Source organism: Daktulosphaira vitifoliae, unplaced genomic scaffold (genome assembly GCF_025091365.1).
Source record: "Daktulosphaira vitifoliae isolate Bord-2020 unplaced genomic scaffold, ASM2509136v1 Scaffold_2, whole genome shotgun sequence".
Taxonomy (NCBI): Eukaryota; Metazoa; Arthropoda; class Insecta; order Hemiptera; family Phylloxeridae; genus Daktulosphaira; species Daktulosphaira vitifoliae.
The window spans coordinates 5881064-5893381 of NW_026099573.1; the positions used below are offsets into that span (position 1 = coordinate 5881064).

At 22.8% G+C, this 12318-nt stretch overlaps 1 protein-coding gene across 8 annotated transcripts in view; it reads right to left on the minus strand.

Annotated features, from left to right (window-relative positions):
• Positions 1-4015: 4015 nt before the first annotated feature.
• The window catches only part of LOC126898782 (serine/threonine-protein kinase PRP4 homolog), an 11671-nt gene continuing 3368 nt past the window's right edge, over positions 4016-12318 (minus strand). Inside the window, exons 2-11 of one of the 8 annotated variants that reach the window (XM_050673120.1) lie at positions 11745-11955; positions 10007-10222; positions 9786-9942; positions 8410-9702; positions 7575-7843; positions 7434-7513; positions 7304-7368; positions 5723-5788; positions 5310-5374; positions 4016-4237 (exon numbers count right to left, since the gene is read on the minus strand). In XM_050673120.1, coding sequence (XP_050529077.1) covers positions 4205-4237; positions 5310-5374; positions 5723-5788; positions 7304-7368; positions 7434-7513; positions 7575-7843; positions 8410-9702; positions 9786-9942; positions 10007-10222; positions 11745-11870 — 2370 coding nt within the window. In that variant the 5' untranslated portion in view covers positions 11871-11955 and the 3' untranslated portion in view covers positions 4016-4204. Of the gene's footprint in view, positions 4238-5309; positions 5375-5722; positions 5789-7054; positions 7170-7303; positions 7369-7433; positions 7514-7574; positions 7844-8409; positions 9703-9767; positions 9943-10006; positions 10223-10872; positions 11201-11744; positions 11956-12318 lie in introns of those variants that run through there. The other 7 variants (XM_050673118.1, XM_050673119.1, XM_050673122.1 and 4 more) reach the window with 7 other exon arrangements.

A 12318-nucleotide genomic window follows, 5' to 3' on the forward strand; every position in this document is an offset into this window, starting at 1 on the left:
AAATAGCGAGTCTCGATCAAGTGATCAACTGAACCTTGTCGTGCGGTTTCTCGTAAATAAATTTCTTATATTAATAGATATCTACCGACATTATCGTCCACAGAAAACGTTCAATAAATAACCGGTCTATTATTATAAATATAATGTTTTTGATAATCAATTCTCTTTACATAGTCTCTATTAGGGTGTCTCTTATTTTTTAAATTTTAGTTATTCTTCAGACCAATCAGAAAAGTTTAACCCGTGTCGACTTAGGGTTGAAAATCGATAAAAAGAGGTAGTTTTTCAGTTTTTAGTTATTAACTCGTAAATTAGCGCTCTCACAACAAAAATGTTTGAAACTAAATTGTAGATCGAATTGTTTTGTATAAATTAAGTTCTAATCGTTTTTCTTTGAAATCCATTTAGTTCACCAAAAAATTATTAAAAAATGTAATATTTAGTAAAATTATCAAAATTGAAATATTTACGAATATTCCATTGTATCAGTCGAAGCATATAATATATGGTTCGACTGATACAATGATACAATCATATTATGATACAACCTTGAATAGAAACAAAAACCTAAATTTTCATGAATATATTTTTTTGTTACAAAATAAAAATTTTAAATATCAAATTTAGTTCTGTAGAAATATTTATTTCAAGTTTATACAAGGTGCTTTACATATACCCATTTAAAAACCAGAAAAAAGTAAATAAATAATAGCAAATAACTTATTTTGTTTTATTTTTAATTAAAAGGTATATTGACATATTAGTTTATACAATAATATAATAAAATTTTAAAATTTTTTGTACTTTTGTTCTGAGACGAGTTTAGGCAATATTTGTATACCAAATTAAAGCTTAAAAAATTCATAGATTTACAGATTTATAGTTTTAAAAAAAATTCTGATAGGAATTAACTGATAATAACTGTAAATATCAATTTGAATTGCGTTTAGTTTAAAGGGTACTTATTAAATATATTATGTTAAAATGGTAAAACAGTGGGGTCGTGGCATAGTTGGTTCAAGTATATATGATATCTGATAATGATTAAAATCCCCATCATATGTAATGCTTCCATGTAAATCTGTAAATAGTGTTCAGTTTTAAAAAATTGTCGGATTATTCTAAAACCAGAATGAACTTCTATTTTCTTATTTATATCCTGATTACAAGTTTTATGATTTATAAGTGTTATATATGAATAAATATTTATTATAGAAATTAAATGTACTATATTGAAATTGATATTTAATAATTTAGTATTGTAATTTATCCGAAGAAATTGTAAAAAATTATATAGCAGTTATTACTTTTATGGCAAACATGTATAAAAATTGAAGGGCATGTTGCAATACTTCTTGCAATAAAAAAAATTGTTTGTTACCTATGAATATAATTATTTTTTATATAATATACACATCTAAACCTATTTTTGCGCTAATTTCAAATACACAATTAATTTTTTTCTATCATCTTATTTTTGAGATTATTACTAATTTGTCAAAATAGAGTAAATACTTAAAATATTGGTCCAATGAGAGCTGAGAATTTGTATGGACAGATATAAAAAAACGCAAAGCATTACACCACCAATACCTTATTCGTTTCATATAGAAACTAAAAAACAAAAGAAATATACTCAATTAAGTGTATTCTAAAAATTGATTATAATTATAAAAATTGGGTGTATAATTAATGCCTGGATTCGTCTCGGAACTTTGTCAAAAGTACAAAAAACCGAGTGCCGATCAGAGAATATATAGTGTTATTATAGCAAATATTGCCCAGCAATTTCTCTCATACGGGTAACTTGGACACTCGAGTACCATTTTTGACTTATGCCATACGATATTAATTTTATAATCTTTTATTTAGAATATAATTTTTAAGTAAACACCCTACTTAACTTTGTTATAAGTGCTATATAAAAAAACATATTTTTTGATTTAAGTGGCGCCCTTTAACGGTTTATATCCTTTTTTTTATACCTGATTAGGATTTGCTAACTTCATAGTCGTCTTATGATGACAGCTCAATAAATCTTACGTGCCGAAGGCATATTAGGCTCGTAGGGTCCTGATATAAGGCAAATCTCAGTATCTTACTATTATTTCTGTCATTATTTTAGAACTACTAATTTAAGTTGTTTATTCAATTATCAAAATAAACAATATAATTATTTTTATGTTGCACAATCACTAGTTTCTTTATATTGTTTATGAAAAGTTAAAATATTGATTACAACTAAGTGTAATTAAAAGAAAACATTAATTTTTAAATAAATTTATTATAATTACAGTCATTTACAAAAAATATTAATATAAATAATTTATTTTAACTTTTTTTTTTTTTATTAAGTAAAATATTTACAATTAATAATGTAATAATAATGACAGTAATAATGTTTCAATGTTTTTATTTAACTTACAACAAGTAGCTGAAATAATTTACTAGAAAATTTGAGAATAAGTAGGTAGATATTACTAAATTTTTAAAAATACTTTTACAAATAATATTTTTTCATCTTTATTTAAACACATAAAATAAAACATTAATTTTTATGGATTTTATCAAATTAAAATGTTTAATAACCACTTAGATAAAATATAATTGTCTACACTTAAAAATTTTTATGAATACCACTGCTATACAGATTTTAGTTGATCATTATCCAAGTTGAATTGTTTAGTATGTGCAATATAGATATACATGTATTTTATTTATTTTTAAACATTGACTTGTTTATAATTAGTTAAGTAGGTTATAGTATTGTGTAATAAGTATTAATCATGGATTATCTGAATTGTCATGAGGTCCCTCAGTAGTGAAGCAATGGAAAACATACTCTTAAAGATTTTATTTTATTGTTTTATTTTTATGTGAATAATAGTATATTCTGTAATAATTTGTTGTTTTTTTTTAACTCAACCATGTGTCATGCCGTAGAGCATATGACAAATTGGCGACTCAGTTTTTCATACCTACTGACAATTGTAGTACATATTACAAGTAAGTTTTGTTTTTTATTGTGTTGTAAGCGATTAATTTTCAATAGAATTGGAGTGAAATCATGACATTATTGAAATGTACATTTCTGATTTAAGTGGTAGATGAATTATACTATATTGCGATTGTTTTATGATATAGTTTTTTGTTATTAATTATTTTTTATACTTCGAACAGGCATACCACATAATGCTTACTTATTAGTCTTAAAAACCAACGACTAGTTATATCTGACAAGGAGTTCTTAAATGATGAGATATCAGAGTTTTATCATGTACTGTGCCTTACCAAGTAGTGTTTTGAGTAGTATTTATAGTAATTTTGACAAGTAGTATATTATATCTTATAATACATTAATATATTGATATTTAATATTACTAATATATTAATATACACTTTTTATATTACTTATATAAGCTATTTAGATTAGTTCTCAGTACAAAAAATTTGTGTTTATCATTTCTAAGGTTAAATTGTACACTATTTTAAAAACCTATATATGTGACAAAATATAAAATGCACATTAAGGTCAAAATAATTTCACATTTTGATAAAATTCAATTCTAGAATACAAATCCTTGAATGATCAGGTACAAAACGGAATGAATAAAACTGAAATAACACTATAAAAAGATTACAGGATATTTTCCTAAAAACCCATTTTATAAAATATTGGTCATAAGTCGTTCTAAAAATAAAATTTAATTGATATTAGATTAATTTAATTTAAATAGTAAAAATAAATTATTTCAAGTAGTAATTTTAATTGATATTTAAGGAGAACTTGAAAATTCTAAATGTAATCTTAAAATAAGATACTATAATTTTGGACAATGATTTTAAAAAATACTAATTAATTACAAATATAAAAAATAATTTTCATAAAAACAGTTCTTTTTCTATAACTTTTATACAACAATTGTTAAAAAATGTTGACACAAAAAGATTGTTTTTTGAATGGATCTTACTTATTTAATTTAAAAATTATATATATCTATAAATTATGATAAAACAAATTTTCAAACTTTATTTTAGTTTACAATACATTTTTGTTTATAATATGTTACAAAATGATAAAGAATTTTTAAAAATTTATTGAGAATATCTGAAAAAGTTTGTTTATTTTTATAATATGTAAACTACTGTTTAACAACCACCGACAACATTAATCTGCTCCTATATTCAATATAAAAAAAAGTTATCACATCTTGTCAGGTTCCTTCCAAAATACAAACTAAAATTTTAACAATGAGTTGTATTACACTTTGAATATTGGTTTCATATGATAATTTTTAATTGAGCGATATAAATTAAACAAAAAAATTTTAGCTGCTTAAATTAGTAATGAAAATATAGACATATTAGGATAAAATTAAACAAATTAAGCAATCATCTAAATTAAAGTGTTTTTTTTAAGTTGTTAAGGTTCAATCAATAATAAAAACTTATTGTAGAATAATAACTATAATTTAAGTTTTTTGTAGTACTTATTCTGCTATTTTATATAACATAAAAAAAATTGCATCATAAATGAAAACTCAATAACTCACTAATATCCATTTTTAAAAGTAATTAATTTTAATAAGTTATATTAAGGAACTTATTATTACAGACAAAATACTAATTTCAAAATTTAGATATTACTTGTAAAATAAATAAACAATTTTTCTGTAAATATTTAACTACATAAGCATGCTTAAATGATGGTATTTATGTAAATGGTATAACAGTGTCCTATTAAATATCATCTGAAATAAATTTCTGTAAATTAACAATTTAATACTCAGTTGTTTACATTTTTATATTTTAATAAATATGTTAAGATTTTAAAATAAAATAGAATAAAAGTAATAAACCAAAATTTTAAACATCATGAATAAAAGTATGGAGGATATTATTTTTTAAATTGTCAGTTTATCAAAAATTTTTAATTGAGATAAATCAAGTACAATCAAGGAATGTTAAATTATCTAAGAACACTACATTCGATTTCCAAATATAAATAATATTAAGTATTTGATATAATTATAACATAATTGTAAAACTAATAAATAAAATATTACTTATGAAACAAATGCATTTAAAGTTAACCTTTTAAAAATGTTTTTAAAATTATTTAAACTTTACTATTAATAATTAAGTTTGTTAAACAAAAAGTAAAACAACTAATATAATTATCATATTTTTGATGTGCTGAATTTTTTTCAATTAATTTTAAATGGAATTAAGAATTAGTAATAGAAGTCTTTGTGTAAAATGAATTGACAATTGAAATAAAATTACGCATAATTTACTATAAAAAATACTTTTTTCAATTTATCCTTGAATTGTTTTACACTTTCATATGACTCTTCTTTATCTTCAAAGTATTCTAAATGTGGAAAATATACTTAAGTTATAGCATAAAATTATAATTGACAATTTTTTTTTTGCCAAGTATTTAAATGAAATGATAAAAAATATGATAATTAAGTTTTGTAATATTAGTAATTTAATATATGTAAATGTAAATTATTTATTGACCGTGTTTGAGCACAGATTCATATCTTACTAATACTACTGGCTACAGGCATAATTTGTAAATTAATATTTAAGTCATATTTCAGATATTTTCAGTAAATTGGATATAAAAAAACCTACTATCCTAACAACCAAAAATGAACCCCACATTTCAATGAATACTGTATAATATTAAACTAAGATTAAATATGTCACTTACTTTCAAGGAGATTGACATCTTCTAATCTATTTTTGTCTCTATTTACTCTACGTTTATCTGAATTATCTAAAAAAAATAAAGGAACAATTAAAAATTTTGAGTGCATAAATAATTTAATAATTAATTATATACTTCTATTAAATTTCATTTATACTCAAATCATTTGAATACTACAGATATTAAACATAAAATCTTAAAATTTGATTTATAATTTGTATATAAAATACCTTCAATAAATAATACTTATTTCAAGGTTAAGAAACCTTTTTTAAAAGCTACTATTGGACTGCCAAAGCATTAAAAAAAAAATGATTGCTAGTATTTTTTTTAAATGCCCTGATTCACTACCTAGCCTAGTACATATTATAGCTGAAATACTTTTATTATGCACTTTTCAAGTATAAATTAATTCACAATGGCATAATTTATTAACTACTTATACAAAATAAACACTGTAAGAAATGATCCTAATTTAATATTTTAAAATAGTGTGTGGGTAATGTAATTATAAAAAAACTATAAATGAATTCACAATTATTTTGTATTATGTAATATAAGTCATTATTTTGTAAAACTGAAAACAAAGCATTTTTGTAATGTTTGGTTTAACTATGAATTTCTTGATCTATTATTACAAAAATATAATATAGTCTATTATTTGTAAACCTAGAAGTAGAACACTTATGTAATGTTTAGATGAATTGTGATTCCCCAAATTATTGTTACTAGACCAAGAAGTAAATATTTATAAACATTTTTCTTAAATTATTGCATTATGAATCTCTTGATCTATTATTACAAAAATATAATATAGTCTAGTATTTGTAAACCTAGAAGTAGAACACTTTTGTAATGTTTGGACTAATTGTAATTCCCCGAATTATTGTTACTAGATCAGGAAGTAAATATTTATAAACCGTTTTGAAAATGATTACTATATGAATTTTATAAAAAGACAAACAAAATATTTTAGTATATAAGATGAAATGGAATGAATTAAAAAAGGGAGAAAGAGAAGATCTCGGGAGTACCGAAGGTAATCTCTTTCCGCATGGTACGTTTGTGACATTAAGTTTTTATTTTGTGTATTATTTATTTATCCGGTTTTAAGTGTATCAATATTTTATATGTTTTATTTTGATTGATTATATCTTTATTAACTACATTTTGCGTTATTATTGAACTACTAAAACTATAAGTTAGAACAAAAAGATTGTTCCATATTTAAATACAACAATTACGTTAAAGTAAATGTAAACCTTAAAAATATTTGAGTTAAAAAAAAAAATTCAAAAAAGGCATACTTTTAAAAGTTTAAGACTTATAACTAACTTTAAAATTAAAGACATCAGTTTAAATTACAAGTGAGATTTTTATAGTCATTTTAAAATCACCCGTTTCACTGCTCCATCATTTACATGTTATTTTTGACATGATATTGCTAAAACTAAACACAAATATAGAATTTTATTATTAGGCTATCAAAAATTTCTCATACATTAAATATGTTAATAACTTCCTCTGAGTACAAAGGGGAATCCAAATATTATTTTTAAGAGTAAAATAAAAAAATAAATGTACCTTCTGTTTTAATGCTTATTTCAGGTAATTCACCATGTATTTTCTTCTTGACATCAATAGAGCCACTAAATAATTTTAAAACATTCATAATGATTATTATTATGATAAGTTTTAATAAAAAGTATATTACTTTGCACCAACAACACTTCTAATAGCAGACTGCAATAAACGAGCTGGATAAAAAGTACCAGATTTTTTTTTTACATGTACCTAAAATTTGAATTAAGTTTTTGTAAATAATTACATAAATATGAATTTTTTTATAATTTACTGTATTTAAACGAAGGGCTCTTCTACGTTTTAATTCAGTTCTTAAGTCTACCGTTTCATCACATTTAAGAAAATTTTTTTTCTCTTTAACAAATTTATATATATCCTGATTATTATTATCTTCTCCTGAATCTTCCTCACAACTTTCACTTGACTGTTGTCCTTCTTCTTTTTCACATTTTTCATCAAATTCATTTTCTTCTAATACATCCTCTTCATTTTTTTCTTCTTCCATTAATTTTTCAATTGTACTAGATAATTCTAGTATATCTGTAAATAATTTCCATTAAAAATTGAACAATCCAATATTTTTCTCTAGCAATTGTGATATTTTAAATAAGAAACTGTAAAAATAAACAGAAAAATACTGAACTATTTAAAGAAGCCTACTCTACATAGGTTCTCAATTTAGAGTTAAAATTTAAAAAAAATATTGCTGATATAAAACAATATTAAATCAATTGTATTTAACTTTGGGATATTACATCACTTCAAATTTATATATTACAATATAATGTTTGATGATGGATTAACTACTTATTCCAGATTATTTCTAGTAAAGAAATTTTTTCTTCGGAGGTCTCTATGGCCTTTATTAGGCTGTTAAATTATATATAGTATAATATTGCGTATATTACATGTAATATTCAATAATAATAGTATTTAAATACTTTAATATTAATAGTTGTAACTATGTACTGATAGTTACATACAGATGGATTAATATAAGAGGGCACAGATTAGTCTAGGCTGGTCTAGCCTGGTCCTTTCCATATTTAAGAATAAAATATTATATTTTAATTAATATTAAAATCATAAATTACTGATTATAATACCTTTTTCTTCAATTTGTTGATCAGAAATTTCTTGCCCAAATATGATTCTAGGTCTTTGTTTATAATTTTTTTCTGATTGTGTTATCAATTTCACAATTTTATCTAAAGACTTTGAATTATTTTTAGTTTTTACACAATTTTTAATATTTTGATTCATGTGAGGAGATAATTTAGTTTTTTTGTTTGTTAGAGAAATTTTGTTTGAAACATGAGTTTTGATTTCTTTTTTGATATCAGTTTGAATAGCTACTTGTACAGAATTGGATTTTTTCAAAATAATTTTTTTGCTAGTATGTTCAATAGGTTTATTGGATTCAAATTTTCTTTTTCTAGCTTCTAACACGGGATCTGGTGTTTTATTATCAATTTCTTTATCTATTGATTTTGGTTTTTTTTTAACAGTTATATTATTTTCATTTAAAATATTAGCGTCTTTTCTGTGTAATAAAGGTGATGCACACCTTACTTTTTTTAATGGGCTAGGTGAACGCCTTTTAATTGGTATTCTACATTTAGGGGATCTAGATTTTGATCGTAGAGGTGATCTATTTCTTCTTCTAATTGGTGATAATCGTCTTCCACCTGGTAATATATCTCTTGAAATTGATCCAAGTCTTCTTCTTGGAGACGGTGAATGGTAGGGATAACGAGATTTAGGTGTAGTATATCTTTTAGGAGAAAGATCTTTTTCTCTTAAAGGTGACATTTTTCTAGGTGATCTCCTAGGTGTTAAAGATCTCCGAAAAGTCCTAGATCTTATGGGAGAATATATAAATCTATCTGGTGTAGGAGACCTTATATGTGGAGATCTTGGTGTTAATGATCTTTTATGGAGTTGTCTATATGGAGAAACAGATCTCTTTTTAATTGGTGATGGAGACCTTAGATGAATATGCGGATTTGGTAAACCACTGAATGACGATGAATTTATTACTTCTTCAACAGTTTTAATTGATTCCAATTCTTCTGTACGTTTTGATAGAATTGTTAAATCATCCTTAATATCTGGTTGACTTTCACATTTAATATTTTTAGCTTTGATCTTAGATAAACTTGATTTATCTTTCTTTACTTTATTGAATTGTTTTAAACTTCTTTTTTCTTTAATATTTTTTCCAGCAATTTCAGCTTCCATAATATCCATTAATTTATCCAGATCATCTAAGTCTTCATCTTCTTGGCCTAATAATAAAACATCCCCATCATCAGAATCCATTTTTTCTTCTTTATCTGCATCACTTTTATCACTGCTTTCTTCAGTATCATTTTCTAATCTACTAAATTTAGTAAAAACTAAAAAAAAAAATATTGAACTATTTATTTTACATAACATAAATTACTACTAGAGTTAAAAAAACCTTCAATGTTTTCATTACTAATTTTATTGCCAGAATTTGTATTCAAAGAATCTTTTGAAGACATTTCATTATTAACTTTGTTTTGAGATTTAGTATTCTCTGAAAGTTGATCAGAATCAATTGGAATAATAGAAATTAAATTATTATTTGAATGTGTAGGTCTTCTAAATCCAACCTGTAATTAATACATATGTAAGTTGTAAATTATTGAAGTTAAAATAAATATCTACAAATCTTACATTTGTATATGTGTGTTTAAATGTTCTGTTTGATGGTGGAAATCTACCTCTAATATTTCGATTACCATAATTACTATAGGAACTATTATTTCCAAATTTATTTTTGCTTACATCTCCTGATTTAATACTAATTGTATTAATTAAATTAGTAGGTTTCTTTTTAAATGACATAAGAGCAGCTAAACGTAGTGATTCAACATCATCATCATCAATGTTCTGAAAAATACAAATATAAACAATAGTTAATATTATTCAATTCACAAATTAAAATGTTTAAATATAAATAAGAATGAATCATCCTTCTCTACATTTCTACTACCTGTACAATTTTTTGACATTTTAAATTATTAATGATATTTTAAAGATTTTTATTATGTGTTGTTTAAATTGTTATCCATTTAATAAAATATAAAAAATTATATAAATCTATACTACACACTTTGTTATATTTGTAAAGTGAAAATTCTGCTACTTTAAAGTATTATTGGATAACTGTAAAAATTAGCTAGTACAATTATGTCTTTTTTTGATAGTTTATTTGATAGTAAAAATAATCAAACATAAAAACTAAAAGATTTTTATTTAGAGAAACTTCTGTATCTTTAAAAGAAATGATTGTTTTCATTATATGATCTGCTGTAGGTAAACATACAATAATTTGAAAACCTAGTGAATTAATCTAATATTATATTACATAAATAAATTTTTAAATATTTTGAATAATCATAAGTAGTTGGTATTAAAAATACTTTATTCACACCCTCAATCAATTATAAGATTTCAGATGTGAAATTAAAAAACTTTGCACATTTACATGAATTATAATTAAAAAAAATAGAACACTATAAATATATATATATACTTACATTGTAATTCATGTTTTGTTATAAATGCTAGTTAATCGAAAAAATTTAAATTTGAAAACAAAAAGGATTACAATTTTATGATAAGTTTGACACAGTACTGAGTTTCCCTAATCCGATCACGTTATCAACTTATATAAAAGTGTATCAAATTTAAAGTCATAAATGCACGATTGCCTAGTGGTAAGGTTAGTCCTACGACACTTGTGTCGCGGGTTCTATTCTCGTACCTTGTCTCTTTTTCTATACGATTTCCGGTACACTTTCTATAACAGCCCGTGATAAGTTAGCTAATACATAGTGATATGATTAGCCATAAAAATTAACGTGCTAAACCATAGTAAAATTAATCAAATTATTACAATAAATTATTATATAATAATCAATAAATTTAATTAGTTTATTGAGAAAATATGGTTCTTTTAATTTTTTTAAAATTTATCATTTATACATTTTGCAGATTATATTTTACAAAGTCAACAAATTAATTATTATAATTCTTTTCATTCAAAATATAATTATATATTAATTAAATAATTTATTAATAATTTTAACCGATAAGTTTCAAAAACCAAGAGCGTTATAATGTGTTTTCTTATATGTTTAGATTATATTATTATTTTTATAATATAAATACACAATCTATATTTCAAGAATATATTATACTATCTCTCATATATTTAATAGGTAAAAATGTTATGATAATTTCTATAAATAATGTTGATTGTTATTCTAAGACGTTAACTAATACTCATTAATTTTTTTAGAAATTATTTGATTTTATAGACAATTAACCGTTTCATAATCCATTATAATCACCATTATTAGTGATGATAATAATTATAATATTTTATAATGAATAATATAGTGTTTACATTAAATTCCAATTCATATAATAACTTGTAACATTTTTCAAGAACATTGAAAATTTGTTCATCATGGTTATTGTGTAAATTAGCGTTTTTTACAAAAGTGCTAAAAAATATGTCAAGCGAATCCATTAAGCATTTTTTATTTAAGTTAATAATAGTATTTCTATTTGAATAAAAATCTGCACTGTGTTTTCCAATAGTATACCATCATAACCTAATATAATATATTTATTATTATTATAAAATGAATAATAATTGAATGGGAATATATATAGTATACTAAATTAAAAAAAAAAAAAAAAAACTTTTCTCAATTAATTTTTATTCAAAAATCTCTTCTAAGACTCCTTTAATTTGAAAAAGACTTAGTGGAGACATTGCATAGTAGGGTCCAGTATAGATTTAATCTGACAGTGATTAAAATCACTATCATAAGAAACGCTTCGATGCAAATCTGTAGATAGTGTTTAATTTTAAAAAATTGATGGATAATTGCAAAAGCAACATCAACTTCTATTAAAATAAAATACAAAACCCATAATTATCATACAAAAATAGTATATTTTTCAATATGGTA